General features: G+C 36.0%; 1 protein-coding gene across 12 annotated transcripts in view; it reads left to right on the top strand.

Annotated features, from left to right (window-relative positions):
• CGNL1 (cingulin like 1) overlaps nt 1-25,473 on the top strand; it is a 55,979-nt gene that overhangs the window by 16,250 nt on the left and 14,256 nt on the right. For all 12 annotated transcript variants that reach the window (XR_012057542.1, XM_072933775.1, XM_012578512.5 and 9 more), the window contains 10 exons: nt 11-105; nt 1,014-1,107; nt 2,013-2,114; nt 2,499-2,647; nt 3,144-3,279; nt 4,943-5,155; nt 19,755-19,961; nt 20,253-20,357; nt 23,605-23,757; nt 24,401-24,571. Coding sequence is in view for 11 of the 12 variants with exons in the window: in XM_072933775.1 (XP_072789876.1) it covers nt 11-105; nt 1,014-1,107; nt 2,013-2,114; nt 2,499-2,647; nt 3,144-3,279; nt 4,943-5,155; nt 19,755-19,961; nt 20,253-20,357; nt 23,605-23,757; nt 24,401-24,571 (1,425 nt within the window). In the remaining variant the exon portion in view is untranslated. The remainder of the gene's footprint in view (nt 1-10; nt 106-1,013; nt 1,108-2,012; nt 2,115-2,498; nt 2,648-3,143; nt 3,280-4,942; nt 5,156-19,754; nt 19,962-20,252; nt 20,358-23,604; nt 23,758-24,400; nt 24,572-25,473) is intronic.

Genomic DNA, 25,473 nt, shown 5'->3' with positions numbered 1-25,473 from the left:
TATCTTTTAGGCAACTCCTGATCTGCTAAAGGGCCAGCAAGATCTTGCACAGCAAACAAATGAAGAGACTGCTAAGCAGATTCTTTACAATTACCTTAAGGAAGGGTCAGTAAACATACTTAACTTTTGGATAAGAGACTGCATTTTCTCAATATTTGTCTTCTATTAAATTTGAAATGTGAAACAGTAAAGTGAAAGCTATAATTAGATGAAACATCTCTTTCACAATTCTGTATCTCCGCTGTGTCCTCTACGCCATTATCTGATCTCAAAATACCCAGGTTACCATACTTACATAAGGTGTTGTAAGGATATGATTAAATGCACTTGAAACTTGTGAATCAGAATATGGTTTGTCTTTTAAACACATCTGGGATTAAACTTTATATAATATAGAGGTTACTGGAGAATACAAATAGTACCTCATGGAACTTTAAGCTTTCGGCTTTTTTAAACAGTAACAACAATGAATTGTTATTTCCTAAGGTTTGACAGAAACCCTCTGTGCTTTTAATACTTTGTATTTTCTACTGATAACTTATTGAAACGTAAAGGAAGGTTAAATTAATTAAAAATACATTATGCATTTAAGATTCTTTTAATTCTTGATATAGCAGGTTCTGGGACCTGTTCAAGTGTTGTTTTATGGTGCAGTAGTCAGAACTTCTAAAACTTAGAACTAACTACTTCTTATTTCAATATGTCTGAGTAATACACATGCTGAATATCTGTCTTTCCACAGCCATAATCTTGCAGAAGAGATTTGCACTTCAAGAGTTCGGGGGTCTTTTTTTCGTTTGGTTGGCTTTTTAGAAAACATTTGGAATACAAATTTTCCACTCCTCTCTTTGAAGATTTTAGCAAATCATAGTTACGATAATTTCAGATTTGTTAGTATTATTTTGGGGTTTTTTGTGGAGATTTTTATTCGTTTGGATAGTCTGAATTTGGTTTGATGTTAACAAAATAGTAACTTTGATCATATCATTGCTTATTTGTACTGTCTGTTTTAGAAGTCCTGATAACGACGATGCAACAAAGAGGAAAGTGAACTTGGTTTTTGAGAAAATTCAGACTTTAAAGTCAAGAGCTGCTGGAAAGACACAGGTAAAGAATTTTTCATTTGCTTTGGCTTGTTTCAAAGTAGTGCAGTATTCAGGCAGGGCCTTAAGAATCTGAATCTGACTTCTACTAGGCTATTCATGTAGAATATTCCCTCAGGAATATAGCTTAATTTTGATGGCACGAGAAGGATTAAATGCTTATTGCCTATTATTTTATCCTGGAGTATAATTAGTAAACATGATTTTTTTTCTTCATATTCTTCTTAATCTAGATATGCATGTGCTTTTTCAGAAGATTTTAAGTGTAGTTGCTCACAGCTCAGTTAGCATTTTTAAGAAATCTCTTAGTATTTGAGAAGGAGTTTGGAGCAATGAAGAAAAATGCTAGGTATATTCGTATGAAATTTCTTGGGTAAAGATAAAATTTATCTGCAGAAATAAATGTTAATCTTTTGATTGCAGTGAGACAGACATAGCATGAGAGACTCATATAGCTTTGGTTATTAATTACAGCATTATTTATTTGCAAAATACGTCCTAGGAAATTACCTAAAAAATGTATCTGAAAACCTGTCTTAACATATGGTCATGCTTTCCTTTGATGTCCATTTTGCATAATTAGTGATATCTCAGTAAAATTGGCGCAAAGTACACATGATTTGAGTAATATGTTGCCTAATTTGAATTTTTCTTTATGTTTGTATATTTTCTGTTTTATTGTCAACATGCCTTGAGCAATTACCAAGATGTTTTATGAAAACCAAATCATGGTTCCTTTGAAAATCTTACCTTGGCCTGACCCATATGAAAAATCCCTGGTGAGCTCAGGCAGTTGATTCTATGCTTTGTTAGTCTTGCTTGTAGCTTTGCTTTAGATTAAAAAAATAAGAAGCTATTCTCAAAGAACATATTGGCTTTGTGGAAATAAATGTCTCTATTTAATTGCAGGTTTTGGATTCTTCGGCTGAAGTAAAAGCATTGGTGGAACAAAAAGAAGAACTTGAAAGGAAAGTGGTAGAGTTAGAGAAAAAACTGGATCTGGAAATTAGGGTATGGAACTTTATTGTTATAAAGCTTCTGATTATTTTGGATACACTTTTTAAAATAAGTGACAACTAATCCTCCAGCTGAATCCCTTTTGCTTCATATTCTTCTTAATCCAGGTATACCTGTGCTTTTTCAGAAGGCTCTTTATTTAAGGGGTAGCTGGTCACAGTGTTGTTACCCTTTGTAACAAATCCATTCTTAGTATATGAGAACGCGTTTGGAGCAGTGAATAAAATTGTTAAGCACATGCACAAAGCACTTCTTAGGTGTCTGCTGAGGTAAATGTTAATCTGTCGCTTGCAGTGAGACAGACATAGACTAAGAGACAAACTGTATTAATCATGTAGCTTCTGTCATTTTGCTTAACTTCTGGTGTACAAAATTCAGAATCAGCAAAATTCCAAAGAAGAGAGAGATGCTACACGAGCAAGTCTGGAAGATCTTCAGTTGCAGCTTGATCAAAGTATATGTGAAAAGGAAGCCTTAAAAAAGCAGCTGGAAGAAAATGAGAAGGAACTCAGGCAAAACCTGGAGGAGTGAGTTAATTCTAGTAAAGTTATTATTGAAATGTGTACCTTTTCTTAAATCTTTTAGATTAAAAGTACCTGTGTCTCCAGAATATGTTCATGGAACCAGACAAGTGGCATTTTGTTACTGTAGGAAATGTTTCTACCATTTAGAATAGTCATGTCTTTAGAATACCTGTAAGGAAGAGAAAGATTGCTGAATTTATAATCTTCCTCTTAGTGCAAATTGCTTTTAATATTTCATGGTCCAAATATATAGTTCAAGTCTTTGAAATGTGGGAACGGTTCAATGACTAGAGTACCAGGTCTGAAATAAAATACAGCTTCCCTCTTAAATACCTGGTTAGAAGATTTCTCATTTTTACCCCTCTGACATTTTATTTTTCTGCCTCATTTTATCCCATTCTCTTGTGGCAACATGTGAATGTGTATCTTTTTAGTACTTGAATGAACAAGTTAGTATTTCTACAAATTAAAAAAATCCTATCTGATTTTTACTGATGAGGCTTTTTCAAGTGAAGATGGAGCAGGAAAAACACCAGACTGAGATCAGAGATCTTCAAGACCAGCTCTCTGAGATGCATGATGAACTGGATAATGCAAAACACACTGATGAAGGGGAGAAAGAGATTCTGATTGAGGTTAGTTACAAAATATCAGAAGTGGGATCAAAAATTGCATGAAAAGAGGAGACTAAGATACAGAAATACATACCTTTGCTTTTCTCTGCTATTAATTCAAAACAATGTAGCATTATTAGGGAACCTAAGAAAGCATGTTGCTATTAACCCCAAAAGGAATACAGAGTGTAAGTACCATTGTTTTATGGAGCAGGAGAACAGATATCTTAATGGTTGACAGACAGGTGAGTTATCTACTATTATCAGATAATAATCTCAGTCAGTTTTAGCAATTAGGAGTTGTTGTCAGAGCAGGGAAGATTAGTTTAAAGGAGATGTATATCTTATCAAAACCACGTGAGATTCACCTAAAAAATTTAAAATAACTGAACAAAGGAGCCTTTAAACTGTATATTTTCTATTGGTGGGACCAGGGAGAGAAGGGATGAGTCTGGAGAGGAGCAAAAGAGTTACAGGGTTTCTGTCACCTTGGGATGAAAGAGGAATTTGCTGTAGCCCTGGTTATACTAATATGATGAAATAAACAACATAACTCCCTTGTTTTGTAGGGGTGATATTTGATTACTCTTAAATGAGTGTCTTAAAGGTCAGGTACTGTAACTGAAAGTTGAAAATAAGTAGGGAAATATCACAAATGATGATGATAGTACTGAAAAACATTACCTTTGAAGAACTTCAATCTGAATAGAGAAGTGAGGGAAAAGTCAAAAATACATCTTACAGAATGTTACTGTAAAGGTCATAGTGATCAATTTTTCTATGTTGTGTGGAGATAGAGTAAGAAATGAGAGATTTAGCTTCAGAGAGTCAAAGATTAAGTGTTAGAAAAAGTTTCTGTTAATACTGATAATTAAACAGAGGAAGATGCTGTCTGGGATGGTGGTAGGATCCCTTCCATTGTAGGCTTTTAATGGCAGAGTAGGTGATGTGTCAGAAGTAGTTTAGATGTCCTGATCCTCCTTCAGTGGAGGGGAAGCCTGCATTCTCTTTGAAAGTACAATTATTCACAGTTGGAGAAATACCAAATTAGAGAATTCTTGAAGTGATAAATTTTTGATTGTTTCTGTTATTCTGTGTTTTTGTATGCATCTTTAGTCTTCAGATTTACTGACTGTCCAGTTCCTTCCTACAGATTTGTAGAAGGAAAATGACTTCTAGGGTTACCCTGGTGGGAGGAGGAAGGGTGTGAAGACACGGACTTGGTTAGGAAGCGCTTGTTTTGTCTTCAGACTTGAAGAAGCAACTTTATTTATTTTTTCCAGCAGAAAAGAAAGCAAAGAATTATCACTCAGTTTGTTTCTCTTGCACCTGGGGGAAAGTGCTTTATCTTTGTTCTTATCTACCTCATTGTTAGTGCAAGCACAATGTAGGAGTGACTCCTGCATTATTTGCAGATGGCATAACATACACCATTAAAATCTTTTGGTAGTTTTGCAGCATCAGTTATGTTGACCTATTATATAAAACATCAGATATATGTTATACTTCTAATAATATTAGGGTGGAGAAAATTTTCAGCTTACTATAAAAGCTGTAAAAAATATGTCAATCATATGAAACAAAGGTGTCCTTGGGGAGCTTAAGTGCTTTCTTTCTGTGAGACATAAACAGAACATCCACAGGGGCTATTTGACACACAGCTGTGTTTCATTTTGGGCTTTAGGAGCTGATGCAAATGAAGCAGGATCTGCAAGAAGTATTGATAGCAAAAGATCAACAAGAAGAGATTTTGAGAAAGAGAGAGAGAGAGCTCACAGCTTTGAAAGGAGCACTTAAAGAAGAAGTGTCCAGCCACGACACAGAGATGGATAAACTTAAAGAGCAGCATGATAAAGAATTGCTGGATCTGCGACAGAGCCTGGAGAAAGCAACAGAGGTAGATAAGTGCTAACAATTACCTCTACAGGGGAAGATTCTACCTCTCTCAGATGCTGTGTACCACATACTTTCAGATACTACTATTTTGTTAGCAAAATAGGTAAAGATTTAGGCCAGGAGATTCTTGGCTGCTGAGATTAAGTTTAGTTTCATACACATCTCATGTTTTGATTATTTGTCACAGCTGAAGTTGTGGTCCTTTCTTCAAGCGCTTATTTACTGCATTTGCTTAATTGCAGAATTTGAGGGAGAATAGATGGGAGTACAGTGCAGAGAACCATTTGCTTGTCCTGGGTTAAAGAGAGTCACCAAGACCTTGAGGATGCCCTTGAAGAACACTGGTGTGCTTTGCCAGTCATACTGTTGAAATAACTTCTAGCAGTTCTCTGTAGTTCTTTGCAGGCCACTGTTCCTACCTTCAGCTTCTTGTGTCATATCCTGTTCCCTGGCTACATTGTTCCACTTTGCCCATTCAAATTCTCAATATCAGTGTGGGGGTTTGTGTTTTATTTTGTGTCCTTTTCATTTATTGAACTTAAGCTTGTTTACTGAATGGTCAAAGATATGTGAGCACAAGAAAACAGCAGGGGTTTGGGTGTTTTGAATTGGACAGGAAGAAAACAGAATTGAAGGAATTGCCGCTTCTGGCATCTGCAGGAAGTCTTTGTGAGAGGGAGAATAGGAACAGGTTTCAGACATGTGTATTATTGTTTTCCGAAAGATGTCCTTTGTGAAATTTTCTTTATAGAGACAGCAGGTAGGAACATATTGAAATATTTTTTTGGTATGAGGACAGTTCTCCTTAACTTTTGAGCATTCTTTTTACAGTGACAGCTTTTTGTGTCTTTTCTGTATTCCTTAATTTTATTTCTCAAATGTTTGAGAAAATTTCTGCAGGCAAATGAGGCTTGACCAATATGTCAGAACTGTAGGCCTAGTTTTATGCTTAGACATATCCACGCTAATTTATGTCTGTTACCTACACTGGTCTTAGGTGGGTTGTGGTTATCCTGCTGGTTGTGACCTAAAACATAACATGGAACTGAAGGAAAATTAAGCTTGAAGCTGGAAATAAGTTTCCAAAGCTTTATATGTTCTATGAGCAAAGTAGGAGCTCATGTGGAAGATGCTGGATGGGTATTGTATGATTGAATTCTGACAAAAGATTATCCTTTTAAAGGTTTGTTTTAAATGTGACATTTTCTTCAGAGGTTAGAAAATTTTATAAATGCTAGTTTGTTTATGCAGCCTAGGACTTGTACTTGAGGTTGTTCGGCTTTGCTTAAATGTGTTGCTTCACTTTGTTTTACATCATGATGAAGATACTTGACTTGTCTGAGCTGCATGAACTGAATTAGTTTTTTTTTCTTTGAGAGAAAAGTAGAACATTTAAATTATCATTTTTTATTATACAGTAATCGTAGTGACAGCTCAACCTCAATGAACCATCTTTTCAAAGTTAGTGCATGGTAATTTACTGTATTTCAATTATGGAGCTGTAATTACAGCTGACAAGAAATGAAAGAGTAGTCTGTTTGGCATAACAATAACACAGCCTGGGAAATGGCTCTATGACTGGTTGCTGTGGCTTAGAGATATTTATAAATAGCATTTATTTACTTGCATGACATAGTCTGTATACTGGTAAACTTAATAAAATGTACAAAAGTGAAATTAGTTTGTTAAATTTTGGTCTAAGTACCAGTTCTCTTCCCATTTGAGTAGAAATTTTTATTTCTATTTGAAGTAAAACTTTTAGCATGTTTAATTGGAAGGTGATTTTTTTTTTTTTTGAATCTTGCTAGTATTTGTACTCAATGATTTCTTGAAGCACAGCATTATCTTCATTATCTTTATGCCTGCTAGCTGAGATTTGTTGTCGAGTTTGATGTATCATTTATCAGGAAAGTATAACCATTTTCTGCAGGAAGTTTCCTGACTGATCTGCTGTGATCTTATATATATTGTTAATTATGTGATTTATAATTAATCTGCAATACCCAGGAGACATATACAATTGAAGCTACTTGGTCTGTTAATTTTTTTTCATATATTACTGCAAGCTGGAAAATACCTGATGGCAGGACACAAGAAACCTGCATCAAAGATGAGTGGGAAGGGCCATTCTGTTGTTTTTGATGAGGAAAACAGGAGTGTAAATGCTGTAATAGTGGTTTGTCATACAAAAAATGTGGATACGGATGTTTGATGGATCAGGTTGTGTCAGGACCTCTATGTACGAGAGTGCTTGTACTTGTGTTGCTTCTAAATCATCCAGATTGGTACAATGAATAAAGGTGTTTTGTGATATATAGGCTGTTAAGGAAGTTTTAGCATGGAGAAAGGAAGTAGTTTTTATGCCAGTGTTAAATCAACAGAATTTTCATCTGCTGGAGGTGTCAGATAAGTTGGCAAGTAATGTGAAGTGCATTTAGTCTGTGTGATTTGAATGCCACATAGATCTGTTTGCAAATAATGTTAGAGACATACTCAAGTTTATCTGATAGAAGAACAGAGCAGGGTTGTTTGTCATCATGGTTCTGTTCTCATGCTCACTAACGTGGTAATAGTTTGGGGTTTTTTTGTTGGGTTTTTATTTTTGTCATTATCTGGTTTCTGTTTTTTTAAATAGAGAATTTGAAATTAAGTCACAAATATTAAGATATTATTTTTCTTTGCTACAGTTTACCTTTTTAACTTATTTTTGTGTTGTGTCTTTTGCTTGTGGTGGTCTTGAGATGGCTGTGACTATTCTTGACTTCATTGCTCGTTTGTTGAGACTGAGACCAGACTATTTCCATTTAACAATAGGAAAGGTTTTGTTCTTCCATGACATACCCGTGTGGGATAACAATTACCCTTAATTTAATAATAAATTTGAAAAATAATGTTGTTCTGATTAAGAATATATTTCTCCATAAATGCAAGTGCTAGAACAGAGATTAATATGAATTCCACTCCAGTTTTAATGTTGTAGAAAAATTTCTATTTTTTAATCTGAGTCTACAACACAACAGTCCAGGATTATACTATTTTAACCATGAGTGCTCTCTCACTGTAGATGAAGTGCCACTGTTTCAGTAAAATTTGAAAATAGCTTTTGGAATGTAATGCTGCAGGTAAAAGATTGTAGCACATTTCAACTAATATGATTCTAATTTCTCTGAAATTGTAGCAGCTCAGAAGGGCAGTTGCAAACTTCAAATTTAGTTGCACAGCACTTCAAATTTGCATCTGCATTTAGAGAAGCTGTCTGAACAAATGATGTTGTTCGGAAAAAGCTGTAATCATAATGTTTGGAAGAGGTTTATCTGAGCTTGACCTTGACTGATTTATTTGGCAGGTCATATGTCTGACCTTGTTCTCAGAACGTAATACCGACACTCAGAGTTTAGAGCTGATTCATTTATCAACGCATTTAAGAATGCAATGAAGCTGGTGATCACATTACCATTAACACATGTATGTGTTACATATGATTATGTTATAATTAAAGAGAAGAAGGAATTTTACCAGAGCAAATGTAGGAACAGCAAAAGACAGTGGTTGCCTTCTGCACATGTTATGAACTCAAATGTTCCTCTTTTAAGATAAGAAAAAAATATAAATCTCTGGTATTGCACATGAGAAGAAGCTTTGGTTTTGGTTTTTTACCATCTTGTTAATTTAGGTGAATCTAGCACAAACTGTAAAGACCTTTAAAATGAAAAGTAATTATTGAACCTTTTTCTATTTAATATGATAATATGAAGTGTCTTCCTCAATGCTAATAAAGATCTCCCCAAAACTTAAAAACTAGCTTAAGCATTCCAAATGATGCTGAGATATACTCTGTATGCCTTTTTTGTAGAAATGGATTGGAATTAGTTGAAATGTAAAACAAAACATAATTAAATCTAGTTTATTCTGAGAACCTGTTTTGGAATAATACTGTACAGCTAACAGTGATTAGCCAAGTTGCTCAGGGAAAAGTGAAGATACAAGTATGGAGCATTGCAAAACCACTTTGGTACTTTAAGTGATTTAATGTATGTAATGGTAAAACTATATATATATGAAAAAAAACCCAATGCCTTGTTTCATGCTGAAGTGAAATCTCGGGGCTATAATGAATCATGCCAAAAACTCATGGTCTTTATAGCAGTAAAAGAAACAAATGATAGAATAAGAATTACTTGGGCATGGAAATCATTAGCACTCTTATCCGTACATCCGCAATTCATCTGAATCTGCATCCTGAATGCTGTGTCTGAGGCTGGTATGTTCACCTCAAGCAAGACACATAACAATTGAAAAAGATTTAGAGAAGGTGATCTGGGATTAGAAATGCCACTGGTGGGTATTTTCTTTCTTCTGCCTGCCTGAGGCAGCTTTTGTCATGTTGAAATAACACTTTTTGTTTCAGTTCTAGAAGCTGGTTGGTAATGGATCTAAACTGTGTACAGATTCAAAGGGTAGAGTGAATGGTCCAAGTCAATATTTCATCTTTCTTGACGTAACCCCTCTTCCCCTTTAATTTTCTGTCCCTTTTACCAGCCTTCTAAAAGACTAGTACGATTCTGATTGATTTTCAGTGTGGTACAAACATAGATGGAGTGGGGGAAAGAGAGGGAGGGTAAGCAGACAGAAGTGTGATGGTGGAAGGAAAGCTGGAGACACTCCTTCAATAGGTATCGTTATTGGAAACACCTATTTCAGAACTGTATACGAAAAGTTTGCAAGACAGATTTGATTTGTTTTGCCCAACCTGTCTGTTCTGCGTGTGGAAAGGAAGTTGGTAATAGCATCTTGCATTTTTTCAGGACCCATTTAATGAGGAACCAAACAAATGATGGAATATTAGTGAATATAAAATGTGCCTCTAAAGCACTCTGAATACCTAGGTTGGTGACTGTGTCTTTAGGTTCCACCTCCTCCAGTCCTTCATTTCCATGCAATGGAGGAGTTTACTCCTCCATTTATTTGGTGGATATGTGTGTGGCTTTGGGTGCAGACAGTACCATGAAACTACAGCTATTCTGTATGTAGAGTCAAGAAAGCCTGTAAGCAAAATTGTCCTGCAAAATTCTGTTTGAGTTGGATTGGACCACATCTATAGGATAATAAAAAAATAGTCCTGTTTATCTGAAATAGTAATTGTCACTATTGTGGACCTTCCTCTGCTAGGTCTATTTCAGTAAGACTGGGTTAGGAAGGGGGGTTGTTTGCGTGATTTTTCATTTTCTTTGTTTCTGAAGCCTTGCAAGAGCTTGTACAGCTAGTTTCTTCTTTAATGCCATCAGGAGAATCTCTAATCCTAGTTAGAAGAAGCCAGTTTGTGTATTCAGGTGATTTTTCTCGTGACAGTGTGTGTTTGTTTGTGTATGTATGGGAAGTATTTGACTCTGTCAAACTGGAGGGAACAATGTGAACACAGAGTTAGTTAATATTTTACTCCAGTCTATCCAACAGCTTCTGACCTTCAAAAGACTGTTAGTATAAGCCAATCTGAGTATGTCATGGTACATAGCCAGGGGGATAACACGACATTGATGCAGGTACTGGTTAAGAGCTTAATACTTTCCTGGCCCGAGATTTTATAACGTATATAAACGTTAGGTCATGGAAAAATTGGAAAATTTTGTTTAATATGCTCTGTGTAAAAGAGGGCTGCATTCTCAGTCTTCAAATGTAGGTATTTAAATCTTTCATTACATCTCATAAATGAAAACCTAAATAGTTTTGGAATTAATATTAAAGACATGGTACCATTTCAAGCAATGAAAATGACCTTGTAAGAAAACAAACCTTTTCTCTAAGCTGTCACCAGTGAATTTTTAATGAATTAGTAGAGTGGTTCTAGCTGAAATGAAATAAGAGACCAGTCTGATTCACTTGTAAATTTGTGCACTTGCTTACTGAATAATCTCTTGAAGTACAGCAGAGAATTTAAGCTGGTTGCAATGTACCTTGTGAAGAGAGGGAAAAAAATCACTGACCCTTTTAATAGGTAACTTATAATAGTTTACTTCCAAAGGCATAGCCATGTGTTAAAAGTTGGCTAGGCCTCAGTTTGAGATTATGGGAAGAATTAATATAATCAGTGTCACGTAGAAAAACAGTAAGTGCAGCCATTTAGGCTTTTTTTCTAGAAGTTTTGTTGGTTTTGTTGTTACCTTTTTTGGGGGAGTAGGTAGGATGGGTTGGGTGGTAGCCTAACAATCCGTTTGTAAGGCGTTTTCATACTCCTTTTGTAGAGATAGGAGATTGTAGAGATAGGAACCATGCTATCCTATGGTTGCTCTATTATTCATCCCAAGGCTTCCAACTGCTTTAAGAAATAGTGTCTGGGGTTAGAAGAATTGCCTAAAGGTAAACATTGGTAAAAATGCTGGAACTACAAGCAGAGGTACAAGCAGAAATAAAGACTTGTTATTTTCATTCATGAACTTTGAAAACCAGATGACTGTAGCTGAATAATACTGATTTCAGAAGCTCCCTTTGCAGAAGAGCTAATAATGATTAAAATTAAAGTCTTATCCCTATGTGGAGACTCACTATGCTTGTCTTTTTTTTTTTTTCCTTGGTGTCAGTCTTTGAGTGTAGAATGGTTACCTGCATCTTACCTAAGGAAACGAGTGTCTCGGTTTATTTAAACTATTTTGTTTATATAGAAAAAGAAATAGAAAGATGTTTGATATCTCTGTCACTGCTCACTGCTACCCCCTCTGGATCATCTGAGGGAGTTGGGTAGATATGAATCCCTTAAGCCACATGAAACTTCTTACATGTAGTTCAAGAAACTAAATTAGTCCAGCGTCAACCTAAAAAGGTGGCCCATGAGTCTTCAGAGCTAGTTTCAACAGCCAGTATCTTGGTACCTGAAGTGTTCTAAACCAGGAATAGGATGAAGTGAGCAGCAACACCATTTCCTTTTTCCAGAAGATTATGGAAGATTATCCTGTCATTTACTTAGATTGCACAATTATGAATATTAAAAAAAAAAAATTGGAAATCTGTTACTTTCATTAAAAAGCTCCAGTTTGTGCCCCAGCTCATTTTGAATGGAGATTTATTCTTCAAGTGTGGCTGTTAAAGAACAAACAGTTAATTGGTTGAAACAGTTTTCACAGAATAACAGAATCAATTAGGTTGGAAAAGGCCTCTGAGACTGAGCCCACCCTATGACTGAACACCACGATGTCAGCTTGGACCTTGGCACCAAGTGGCACATCCAGTCTTTCCTTAAACGCCTTCAGGGACAGTGACCACAGCCTCCCTGGGCAGCCCGTTCCAGTGTCTAGTCATGATGGCTGAGAAGAAATTCTTTCTAAAGTCAAACCTAAACCTCCCCTGGTGCAGCTTGAGGCCACATCCTCCCGTCCTGCCACCGTTCCCTGGGAGAAGGGACCGGCCCCCACCCGGCTGCACCCTCCTGTGAGGGAGCTGCAGAGTGCTGAGGTCACCCCTGAGCGCTCTCTCCTGCAGCTGAGCCCCCCCGGCTCCCTCAGACTTATGGTCTAGACCCTTCCTCAGCTCTGCTGCCCTTCTCTGGACCTGCTTCAGCCTTTCAGTGTCTTTCCTGGATTGGGGAGCCTAGAACTGGACATGCAATTCCTGATATTCAGTTGAACTGGATTCTGAAAAGAAATGTAAAGGCTTTTAGAAGAATTTGCTGACTTTTGCCTGATCAACATTGGATTTAGCCAAAATGTAATGATTCTAATACATGGCAAATTATGATACTTAATTTCCATGCACTTTAAGTCTTCCTTTATTTTGTAAAAGGCCTCTAAGGATCCCATAGTGTGTAGTCACTGCCAAAGGGCAGTTTCACCAGCTAAAACACTGAAGTCAGCCAAAACTATTTTTTAATGATCAGTTACACAACCTCTCTCATGTCTTTGCCAATGTTGAGGGTGTGGTAGAAAAAAAAAAGGTGTGGAGCCACAGAATATTTTCTGCATTCCTATCCAAAAAGTATTTTTTTCTGTATTCAGCTTGAAACTGAACATTTCATTGCATCTCAAAGACCTTGATGGATGTTCTGTTCAGTTACTTGGGGTTTACACAATAATGAGTAGTTGGAAAGATTTTGATGCCTTTTATACTATCTGTTCACTGCTTGCAACAAAGATTAGAGTAGAAGGCTGTATAAATATATTTGCTTTACTGAGATTTCTGCAACAAAGGAGTTGGAAAAATATTTATTGCTTTATTTTAACTTGGTCTTGACTAAATTTAAGATGTTTAAAAATACTTCTGGACACATATGACAAGGACACAAACCCAAGTTTGGATTAATTTCTTGTTAGGCAAAATGCCTGAAAGGAGCAGGATGAAAGGTGAGGGAAATGTATTTTACTGCTGCTGTTCCCTTCTGTGAACAGGCCTAGAGCTGAAAACGAAATGCCACATGCATATAAACTCCAGCAGCTGTGACTGCATGGCTCAGATAAGCAGACCTATGCTATGTAAAACTTTATAGATCAGGTGTACCTGCCAAATAAAACAATATACACACATATATATGTATGTAAATATATGTGTGCTCACTTTCTTTTCATCTGTTAGGAGTTAAATGGAGCTTGTACATACTATTAAAAATCTTCTGGAGAAAGAATTATAGACATTTTTTTCACAGACTTAATTATTTTTCTCAACATTCCTTTTCCCTGCCATCTTTTAATTAATGTTTATTCCCTGTATTAAATACAGGAAAGTAAGAGGTAGAGAGATTGGTGTTGAGAGGATCCTTAAGTTGTGCATATCCAAACAAAAGTACCTAGGTTAACATTGTTAGTCATTATAAAGTCTTTGATATATTCAGGGTACAATTTTTACTGACTTCAGTTGCAACTGTGCACTCAAATCTGTGGAAACCAAACCCCAGTGTCTCAAGCACCAGGGAAGTTAAAGGAGCAAGTAGTTAGTGATCCTCTGGAAAGATTTGGTTGAATGACTTGCCTCCAGAGGTCTTTCACAGAGATGACTACAGACTCCAGATTCTCTAGGGCTGGTTTTGGGTACCTTAGCTATGAGACTGTCATTTCTCTTTATTGCCACTCATTTATAAATGAGTACATTTCTGCTGTAAACTCTTAAGCTATATGATTAATCCTTTAAGCTTTAGTATTAAAATATATGAGAACTATTAAAAATAAGTGGTTATTGAACAGCGTAGATTATATTCTGCCATGTATGATCTATTTTTGTGGCCAAAAATGGATTTTTTTCAGTGAATCTTTCTTCTAGGATTTGACAACTTGGTTTATTTGGTTTGAGTCCACTGCTGGACTAATAAGCAAATTTGCTGCATGTGTACTGTGGCACAATGACAACATCAAAATGCAGAAGCTTATCTTCAGTCAGTCACAGAGGACTTTGCATTGTGGGAGCTTCTGTACAACTGTGGTTTTTTTCTTTTAGACAAGCTTCTTTGTCTTTATTCTCAGCTTTTTCCAGAAATTCACAACCCATTTCCAGCTCCTTTTCCCTAATCTCTGTAGCTTAATGTTGCTGATAAGGCTTACATAGTCTTAATCAGGAGTTTAAACATGATGAAATTTGAGAAAGTGAAAATAAAATAAAGAAAGAAAATAAAATAGTCAGTCTATTCAAAGGTAATAAATAAGAAGGTGATAGGAGTGTGGTTAAGAAGTGTTTGAATGATGTGGTTATTAAATCTCTGTTCCTTCAGAGATTGAGGAGATGAGTATCTGAATGTAAAACAGTACAGATGTAGGAACTAGAAGGCACTGAATGCCCTGGAAGACACAGCAAGGACAGGCAGATTGAAAGGAAAGACAAAACAAATGCAAGTAAATAAGCATAATAAGCAAAATGCTATAGGGTAGTTACTTAAATATAATTCTGTAATACAATGCAGTAAATAGTAACGCTAAAACATGCTGCCCCAACTAGTGAGACTGAAAAGAAATAAATGTTTTCTATATCAGAGGGAAGAAACTGCAAAATTGGAATTCACATATGTTAATTTTAAGATCCAAAAGGGCCCACTTCAATTTTTGATCAAATTTCCCTCCCTCTCCTCCTGGTTTTTGAGGGGCTTCAGATTGTGCAGAGGTGTTTTGGTTTTTTGTGTTTGGTGTTTTTTTTCTTTTTTTTGCTTTGTTTGGCAAATATGTCTGAATATACAGTATTTCATTCCAGGTTTTGTTGACAAGAATCTTGTTTAACCAGTTTTGTCTGTTTTGTGCTCTGTATGTTTATGTGCATAATCTGCTTTAAACTTTCTGAAGAGTCTGAGCCACAATTCTTTGAACTAAAGTTCTTATATTAACCATGTCTGTTAATGTTTTATATTCAACTTAAATCATTACTCTGTGACCTTCACCTAGTTCTGTTACCATGGGTTAAATTATATAAACTTAGCTAAAATAATTGCCAAAACTTTTCCAACATCCCCAAATTAATAAATGTAAAGGATTTATGAATGGGCACCAACAGAAGTCATTAATTGATGTCGTGTCATTAAGCCTTGAGGACCATTAGTTAACTCACACTGTTTATGTGCAGCACCATTACAAACAAGTCACATGTGGACTGGGGGAAATGGATCCACAGCACAATCACTCCCTGTCTGGCTTTTTCCTCATTTGTACTTACTATTCCTTTAATTTTCAATTTTCCTTCTTCTTTCATCCTCATCACTCTAACCCATTAACTGAATGCTTTTGCAAACAGCCTTTAACTCCTTTTTTTGAATGTGTAAGCCAGTTCCTGAATTTTCAGTGAAAACATGCTTCCTTGCTCATGTAGGCAGAACCCCAGAGATTACCTCTGGCTGTTGGTAAATACTGTTGGACAGTTTAAACTGTCCTTGTTCTTGCTACTTTCAGTTTTAGCCTATGAAGGACAGCAATATCCAGACTTTATCAACATACATAGTAATTTCACTGTCATTTCAATGCAGTGGTTTTCATATCTTTTACTTCTGTGTTTTGTTGGGGATATTCTCTGCAGAGTAGAGCGAGCCATCCCTAATGACAATGTTAAATTGTACCTGTGGCGTGTACATGAGTAATCTGCCTGCTGGCTGTGTGGCACTGCAGGAGCACGCTGCCTGTGTGCAGGGGCTCCATTGGCAAAGGGCACAGCGATCCTTTGTGCATCAGCAGTGGCTGTGTATGGTGTCATGGCTGCTGGCCTGAACCTTATGTAAGTGTTCAATATATGGACAGGGATCTCTCTCCACCAGGTTCTCCCCTAATGATGTTGCTACAAGGTCTGTCAGAATTGCATTTCAAAGCTTGTATGCTTTCTGTATAGTCTCCAGTGATCCTTGGGCTTTTTGCTGTCGTGTTCATGTGTCTTCCCAACAGCAGGCCTGGCGGGGAGGTGGAAAGTAATGTGGGGTGCCAGAGAGGACTAACAATGCAAGACTTGTGGAGACTTTTGATACCTTAACTTTCTGTGGTAATCTACTATAGGATATGGCATACGTTGCCAAAAGCTCTTATAATCCAAAATCTTCATTTGTGCCAGTGAAGAAGCTCTGCATGAAATTCTCAGTACTCTAGGGAAAAATTAATATAAGCTTTTTACTGTCTAAACTCAGCTGTGTAATTTGACTCTTGGAGAAATTATGCTATGTGTGCTTTTTCTTATACAAGAGACATCTAAACTGTATTTGTATGGCTTGACTTTGTTTAAACTTCACTATCAAATTGAAGATACTTTTGGATTGTTTTGTCTAGTATTATCCTGAACAATATCCTCAGAATGATCTTCCATGTCTTATGTGTATAGTACAGTTGCGTAAACTGCTAAGATAGATACTCCTGTGTTTCTTTTCAGTCTTGTCTGAAACAACTTGAAAAGATGTTGAAACAATGTGTACAGTGAAACCATGTTGTAAAGAAAATTCCTTGTAGTCTCCCCAGATTATAAGAAAAGCATTCATTCTCCAGCTACAATACAGTGCAGCTCTCCATATATACCAAGAGAGTTTTCTACCATAAAAGTATGTGTGTGTCAAAGAAAGGAATTTTGTCCCTAACATGTTAGAGAATTTGCTTTGGCAGGTATAACCTTTATAATGATGCCAAGGTCATTTGAGACCTGTGAAGATCTGCTGGCTAAGTGCTGGTCACTCAATCAACTGGAACTTTAGCAAGGTTTATTTATATATCCAATTTATTTCCAAGATTTTAAATTAGGTTAATAAAGACAATACTTGCTTCTTTACGTTTCTCTACATTTTACATGTATTCACCTAACTTCTTGCTAATTTACTGAAATATATAGTGAAAAAGGAGAGCAAATAATAGTTTAGTTTAATGTTTGGGTCTGTATCCTAAGATACATACTACAAAAAGCAGGCTGGAGCAGATCTCTAGATAGGATGGCATCTGTGTAATCTGAACATAATTTTGAACCTCTTAGGTTAAATAACATATATAGATAGATAGTACTTCTGTGTTTATTTATGTATATAGATTGGGGGGGTGAGGGTGGTTGTTGGGTTGTTTGCTTTTGTGCATGTGTGCATCCACTTTTAAGTAAATACTGCTTCCTGTTGGGAAAGTAAAGCAAACCATGGTTGATGTAGTGCAATCTCCAGGTCTGATGTGGGTCTACTGCACTCCTCTCTTACTCTGCAGCCAGCCCCATGTAGGCAGTTGGATGAAAAAGAACAGACAAATCAACATTCCTTTCCCTCAACTCCCCAGCGTGCCTCAGCTGCTTTCACTCGGCTCCAGAAAGGAGAAATGAGACTAAAAGAGCCACTGGTGGATTGCTTGCTAATTAGTCAAACTTTGCTGCATGCAGAAAGCAAAAATTAAAGGAATATATAAATGCTATTGAAATTCCAGTACGTGAAATCTTAAAGCATTGACAGAGATTTATTTCAGAGCTTTTGACTAGCTGTGTATTTAGAAGAACAAGTTTTTTCAGGATTTTCAAAAGACCAGAACTTGTCAGCCTGCTTATGCTGCCAGTTTTTGTATAATAAGTTCATTGACCCTGTAGACAGTCTGAGTGTTTTCTGAGTTACTGCTTTATCTAATTTGCATGATTTTAAAGCTGCTGCTTGCTAGAAAACAGTCTAGTGAGGGCACTCTTTGTAAACACCCTTTTATATAACTTTGTTTACTCGTTTTGGCTAAGGAGAGAGGAAGATCAGGAGTGACAATCAAAAATAGTGTAAATGAAAAATGATTTTCATGCTTTCATAAAATATTTCACAAAATAGTTTCTGAGTAGTTTGATAGGATTTCTTGTGTTTTCGCCCAGATAAACACAATTTCACATGCAAAAAATGTTATGCTTCAGTAATGAATGTGTAATTATTTATTGTTACCAGATAATGTAGAGGCCAACAGTATAAATGGACTTGAGAAGGATTAGAGAAATTAATTGATGATACATTCATGGAAAAAAGTGAGAGCTGGGAGTGTATAATAATGAAAGGCTTGCCTCATAATTGTTTTTCTTTTTGCCTGTAAGCATCAGCCATGGCCATGAGAGAAAATCCTGGTCTAGATTGATTCCTATGTTTGTTCTGATTTTCTTGCTGTTGTTTAAGCATCAGCCATGAGAGAGAATCCTGGCCTGGATTGATTCCTGTGTTTGTTCTGATGTTCTTGCTGTTGTTTAAGGTGTTGGTGTAGAAGACAGTGAGGCTGTACTTGGGAACCAGATCTTTGTACAGAGTATTGTTTTATATCAGCCCCTGAATACCCAGAAACAAGAATCGCCCTGGGTTCTTCTAAGTTCTTTGGAGCGGATGCTGAATGAGAAGTCAGTGAAGAGCAAAGATTATATCTTCCTGCTCTTTAGATTTAAATGTTTATGAGTGCATACCTGGTCTGTGTTACAAGAGTGTAGATGGTATAATAATATAGACAGATACTTCCACTCATGGTTTCCACAGCAAATGGTAGGGTGTTTTAGAGGGTAAGTGGTAAGGTCATGATTAGCTCTGAAAAGTAACATGCTGCAGCCAGCTGCCCTGCAAAAAAAAGTCAAAAATCCAGTGCCAGAAGTTGTGATTTTTTGTTCATTATTATTATTTGTGTTTGTGCTATGTATTGAGTTTCTGAAAAGAAAAGTGTATATTTTTGAATACAAATTGAACTCAGTATTCAATACAAGTTGAACCACCACTGTTTATTTAGTGTGCAAATCTCTTTATATTATCTGTCATTTACTCTGCAGCCTCACCAGTGTGTTGCATGTTAGTGCTTGGAATCATCAGTGGTGTGAGGCTGCCTAAATTTTGTGTTGCTGTGGAAGTATCTCTTCATAAATATGTTCTTACTTAAAGGTCCATATGGCTTTTTCTATCTGTTAAATTTTTTAGTTTACTTGAAATTACCTAACAATGGGATTTGGTAATGAAATATTTTAGTGTAATAAAGAGGAAGATGTTAAGGTGAACCTATGAGACAAACATGAGACTATTCAGGTGTCATATATTACTTTATCTGTTCATATGCCCGAGGAGAAAAAATGCTAAATATTAAAGTCTCTGTTGATATTTTAATGTTATATCCTAGCTGTATTTGCTGTGATGCCTTATGGAACTCCTGCTGGAAAACAGCATAAATTCTTCTTTTTTTTCTTAACATGGCATAATTTGTTTTCACTAGAGTGCTGCTGTCCTTGCAAGTGAAAAAAATGCTGCACAAGAGAAGCGAAATAGTGTAGAAAATCAAGTCAAAGAGCTGATTGAGGAAAATAAACAATTGAAGAGAACACTTACTGAGCTAGAGAGGAAAATTGAGGAGCTGCACAAACAAATTGATAATATGAAAGGAGAAGAAAATTCATTGAAGGAAAAATTAGAGACATATGAGGTAAGTTAAGAAAACAAGCCCCTTAAGTAGTCTTCCTCTTTGCAATGTACTGACCAAGAGGAGGATGGACAATGCCATAGGAAAGGGTGAGGAAAACCAAGTTGTCAAGAATCAGTTTACTGACATGTGTAGGAAAGATTTTCCCATCGAAAACCAGAGTAAAACCAAGTCACACCTTGGGACTGGGGAAATCAGTTACAGGCCAGAGTGAAAAGACTTAACAGCTCAGTTTACATCCCAGATTAAAGACCTGGCCACTGTTTCTGAATGTATCAAATTGCATCATTGCAGAAAGAGAAGCAACAATTAGAAGAAGCTTTGAAACATGCTGAAATGGAGGGAAAAGAATTGTTAGTGTTAAAAGTATCTTTGGAAAGCCAGCTAGAAGATATGCAGGTAAGAACAAGAAAAATTTGGATAATTTAAAATTTTAAATTTTCTATTTATCTGAGTCACTATAGCTTTCTGTAGAGTTACATCTCATTATTTTTGAAGTACACTTGGTTGTAAAGTTTAAACCTCTCTTCAGTGTTCAAATGTGTAATGAAACCACAGCATCAACAAATTCAAATTGGTTTTTTTTTCTATTTCTATGCATCTAGCAAAATTTTGGGGAAATGAACTGCCAAATAAACTGCCTAAGGTTTCACAAATTATTATTTTTAGTGATCATGCAACTTATGAAGGTGTTAACATGTAAAAGAATAAAAAGCTGTACTTGAATATCAATAAAAATATTGTTAATGGACAAATATCAGGACGTTTGCTTCTATATTTTTATGTGCTTGCCTTATTTGCAAATGTTGTATGGAACTGGAATATTTAATCACAAAACTATAGACTTTTAACATGTATCACTAGAATTTGCAGCCTCTTAAATTCTGAATGAAGTCCTCTTTCCACCTTGCTCCACCCAGTGTCCAGGAAGAGTTATGCTTTCTTCCAGATTAGCCCAGAAATTAAACGTGGAGAATGCATCTACTTCAGAGCAGTGGAGAGAGATGTTGTCAGTGTTGTGTATGAGTCAAGACTGGGTGATTCATATGGCATGAAAATTCAGATCTATTTATTAATGAGTGGAATGTGTATACATCTTGAAAATTTTCTTATTTACCTCATATTTTGTGTCTGCAAAAGCTACAAACCTAATTTTTATTCTCTGTGATTCATCTTTTATATGTACCAAAAAAGGATTGATTTCAACAGCATCAGTTTATACTTCTCTCAGTTTTGCTTCTAGAAGCTAAAGTTTCAAGGGATTCTATCAAACAAGTCAGACTCAAAAGTGAGGTACATGTAAATTGCTAGTGCCACTTTTTTAATTGAATGGATGTTTTCCCCTGTTGCCTTCAACATAAATTTTGCATTTCTGTTCTGAAAATCTGAAAAGGAAACTTGTCTCTAAGGGAATTAAAAGCTAAGGAAAGACTGTGTTAACCAGCATGTTCTCATGATTCGGTTAATTATGGTAAAAAGAAAAAATAATGACAGCAAGGAAATACTTCTGTATCTTTAAAATTGAATGTGCTTCAAGAATATAAAGTTTGAACAATATGGGTGAGTTTTGTTTCCACAAAATGATGTTTTTAAGCTGATGTTTCTCGTAACTTCATGAATGTTTCCTCTGAGGCTTTTGGTCAGGCTTGATTTTTGGTTTGTGTTTTTTTTTTTTTTTTTTTTTTTGGGTCTTTTGTTTGTTTGTTTGTTTTTTTCATTTTAAATCTGTTTACCTGCTCTCCCTCACTGATTCTCCTCGATTGCTTGTCTGTATCACTGATAGTCTGCACAATCACTGTAGGGGCACGTTGCTCATCACTGGCTTGCATTTAGCACATTCCCTAAGAACTCCCTTCTGTCACAGGCTGACTTGACCTTGCTGTGTAACATGGATCAATGCACCATACACATCTCCTGCATCTTGATTAGCTTTGGGTCAAGATGTTTGAAAAATGTGTTCTTTTTTTTCCTGTTTATGCATCCTTCAGGGTATTGTGCCAAATAATGCTGCCTCCAAGCAGGGTCTCCAAATGAAAGAATTCTATGGAAGGTGACAGCAGAGTTTGTCTTGATGTTTTATTCACAATTTATGTTTAAATTCTGGCACATTAAATTTAATCCTCTTTCTGATTCTACACTCTTGTCCACCGGATATGAGGACTAACAGACCTCAGGATGTAATCAGCAGGCCCTTTGTTTAGAACAATTCAGCCTTTCTGTCTTTAGAGTTGTTCTAATGAATAATGTTGTGCAGTAAGTTGATTTGGCCTTGTGTTACCATTGACAATTTAGAAGACAAACTCTGGCACTGTAATAATGCATATCTCAGTGGAAATGTAATTCCTGACTATCCCATCTTGCTTTTTTACATAACACAAATTACTTGTAATGGTATCTAGTATAAGAAACACAATGACAATACCAATTGTAACACTTACTGGAAACAGCCAAGTCTGTTCCTCCTCCATTCTTGATTTCTAGTCAGGAAGGTTAAAGCTGGTATGCACTTAATTGTAATAGACAGTTTGCCTTAGTGCTTTCATCTAAAATCATCCTCTGTATTGAAATTTTGTTTATGGATGCATGAGTGAGGAGTATTTTTGTAGCATTTTGTTTTGTGTTCTAACCTCTGTTTTAGGGTAGCCACCTCTGTGTAGGGCAGTGTTTCAGGAAATGAAATACATTTCAACATTTTTGTACCATTGAGAAGGGAAATGACCTAATTATTATGCCCTTTAACCATATCATATATGGTACTGTGAAATCTTAAAAACTAATAATTATACCAACATTATGGATGGCAGCATCAAGTAATCTGTGCTTTTTAAATGAAACAATCAGAACATGGGGTCCTTTCAATGGGTGGAAAACCAGGAAGTTTATCTTTTCATTGTGGTAGATAATGGCAGGCATCTAGAATTAGCATTGCTGAGCATTATAAATTGAAATACATTCTTAATTTTCAGTTATCATCTGACATGAATTACTGATTTTGTAAAGAACATTCAACTAGTATTGTTTGGAAAAAATAGAGAAATATCAGAATAATCTTTTAGGTTAGTATGAAAACAAATTACTCCTTTTCATTTTCCCCATTTTGTTCTCTTTTCATATAATAACACTTTAGCTTCTTCACAAAGTAATTAATTGCCACTAAAGATTGGCTTTAAATTGGCAACTGACAGACTGTTTGCCTGACTTGCAGTTACACTGTGACAGGCCAACCAATTCCACTGAAAAGTGCTCAAGGATTTTTGTACATGGAGGGCACTCAAATTAGAGATTATACTTAAATTGGCCATTGAAGCTGTCATATAAGGCATCCAGATTTCAAATACTGAAATACAGTACAGTGTACTGAGCAGGCAGATACTGAGGAAACTGCAGCCTTTGGATAGTTGGTAGCAACCTTCGCACTGCATCATGGTTTTATTACTTGAGTTAAGAAAAGAGGTATAAATGGACATTCAGTTGTTTCTAGCATGATATATCAGTGTTTGTCCTATACTAGCTAGCAAACTGTAAAACCTGAAATTTGTCTTAATTTTACAGCAGCTGCTGGTATTACTGTGAGAAGTAACATACCTTTAAGGCATTAGAAAAGATGGTCTACATTTAATGATATGTATTTTTTAATCTACTGCAGGAGAACATCCGTTGCATTTCACAGGAACGACAGCAGTTAAGTCAGCAATTAAAAGATGAAACTCAGCAGAAGGAGCAGTTAAAGCAGATAAAGAATGAAATGGAGAATGAACGATTGGAACTGAACAAGACTGTTGAGAAGTTACAGGAGGAGGTATGAGTTCATTGAGTTCATGCTGAAGAGGCTGCAGGGATCTATATTTACCAGATAGAAGTAATTGAACAGGCAAATTTTAAAGAATTATATCTTTTTAAATGTGTAAAAAAAATGTAAAATGAAAAGTTTACTATTAGTTTCTTTAACCTAGAGGCTCTTATTAAAAGCTTTCAGGGCTGGAACAATGATTGGAACCCCACTATTGCAAAATGACATTGTAAACCAGTTCTGTACAAACCAGATCCCAGATATGAGTTCAGTTCTCATGTACAGTACAGCGATATTTCAGAGTTTTACAGCTGATTCTCAAAATTTCTGCATCAGATTTATTGTGCTATCTGTGTGTAAACTGTACAGACAACACTGACATACTGAGGTGTGACTGTGCAATTCATTGTGTCACTCAGCTGGAAGAACTGCTGACAGACAAAAAGAATAGTCTTGCCACACATGCTATTAGAAGCTAACTTGACTGTTTTGTGTTTTCCCACTTCTGTGTAGAAACTAATTTATTTGGGAACGTTTGATAATATAAATTTTCTGTTTGAAAATACTGAGCTGGATACTGAAGCTGGAGGAAAAAAACCCATTTGTTTTATTAAGCACAGCACAACTTTTTATATATATACTTTTTGCCCAGATGTCTGAAATGGTGGAGATCTCAAGAACATCAACTCTGGAGCTTCAGAGCCAGCTTGATGAATACAAGGAGAAAAACCGCAGGGAATTTGTAGATCTGCAGAGGCAATTAAAGGAGAAAAACATTGAGGTAGAAAAATCACGCCTGATGAACATAAGAATGCAAGATGAGGTAATGACTCATAAGTTCAGTGAGAAATTCTCAACTTTGACCTAGAATTCAGTGCAGGTAGTTTTCAAGATAATGAATGTTCACTATCATGCTTTTGTGTACTCTAATGTACATCACGAGAGGCTGATCTCAGCATGCTTTTGAGTTTGATTTTTCATGGTGTTGATCGGTGTGTTATTTCTGCAGGCGAAATGGGGGTTCCTGTTTAGGACAGATAAATGCAGTGTTTGTCATTTGACAAGGATTCCATTGATGATCTCTTCCTCTTTAATGCCTGCTACTGAAGGAGTTGAGAAATTAGAAGTATTTTTGATATCACCAGTTATTTAGGAAAAACAAGCAAACATACAGACATACATTCTCCTCTTCTTTCATATGAGCCAAGGTGCAGCTTTAAATGACAAGGGTTTCTATGCAACCAAGAATCAACCAGTCTTGAGTGTCTGCTTCATAGTATGTAAATTTTTCCATAATGACAATCCAGTCTTATAAAAATCTGCATATACCTGCTCTCCAGTTGAAAAAACTATGAGAACACATTGGTCACAGATGTTTTCTCTGCATGGAATATTTTAGTAGTAGGATTTTTCCAGTTTAGAACTCTTACATTGCCCTCTCCCCTTAGAAAACTTGTTTGAAATTAAATTTAAAAGAACAACAATAGAAGAAAGAGTAGTTCCTGTATATTGTTGTGTCTTCCTTCTATATTTATTCTATTCTCCAGGGATGGAGAGCCTTTGTAAAGGGATGAACACCCATGATGAAAAATGAAAAATAAAACATTGATTTTGAGAACATAGCTCCTGAGTTAATGGAGTTGTATGTAGATACCTACACTAATACATACATCAAATATGTAAATGTATCTTTACACAGTGTAAGCACACTATGTTTGCAGTTAT

The sequence above is a fragment of the Taeniopygia guttata genome, chromosome 10, assembly GCF_048771995.1.
Source record: "Taeniopygia guttata chromosome 10, bTaeGut7.mat, whole genome shotgun sequence".
Lineage (NCBI taxonomy): Eukaryota > Metazoa > Chordata > Aves > Passeriformes > Estrildidae > Taeniopygia > Taeniopygia guttata.
Note: the sequence above shows the minus strand (reverse complement) of the source record. Positions and strands in the feature narration are given on the sequence as shown.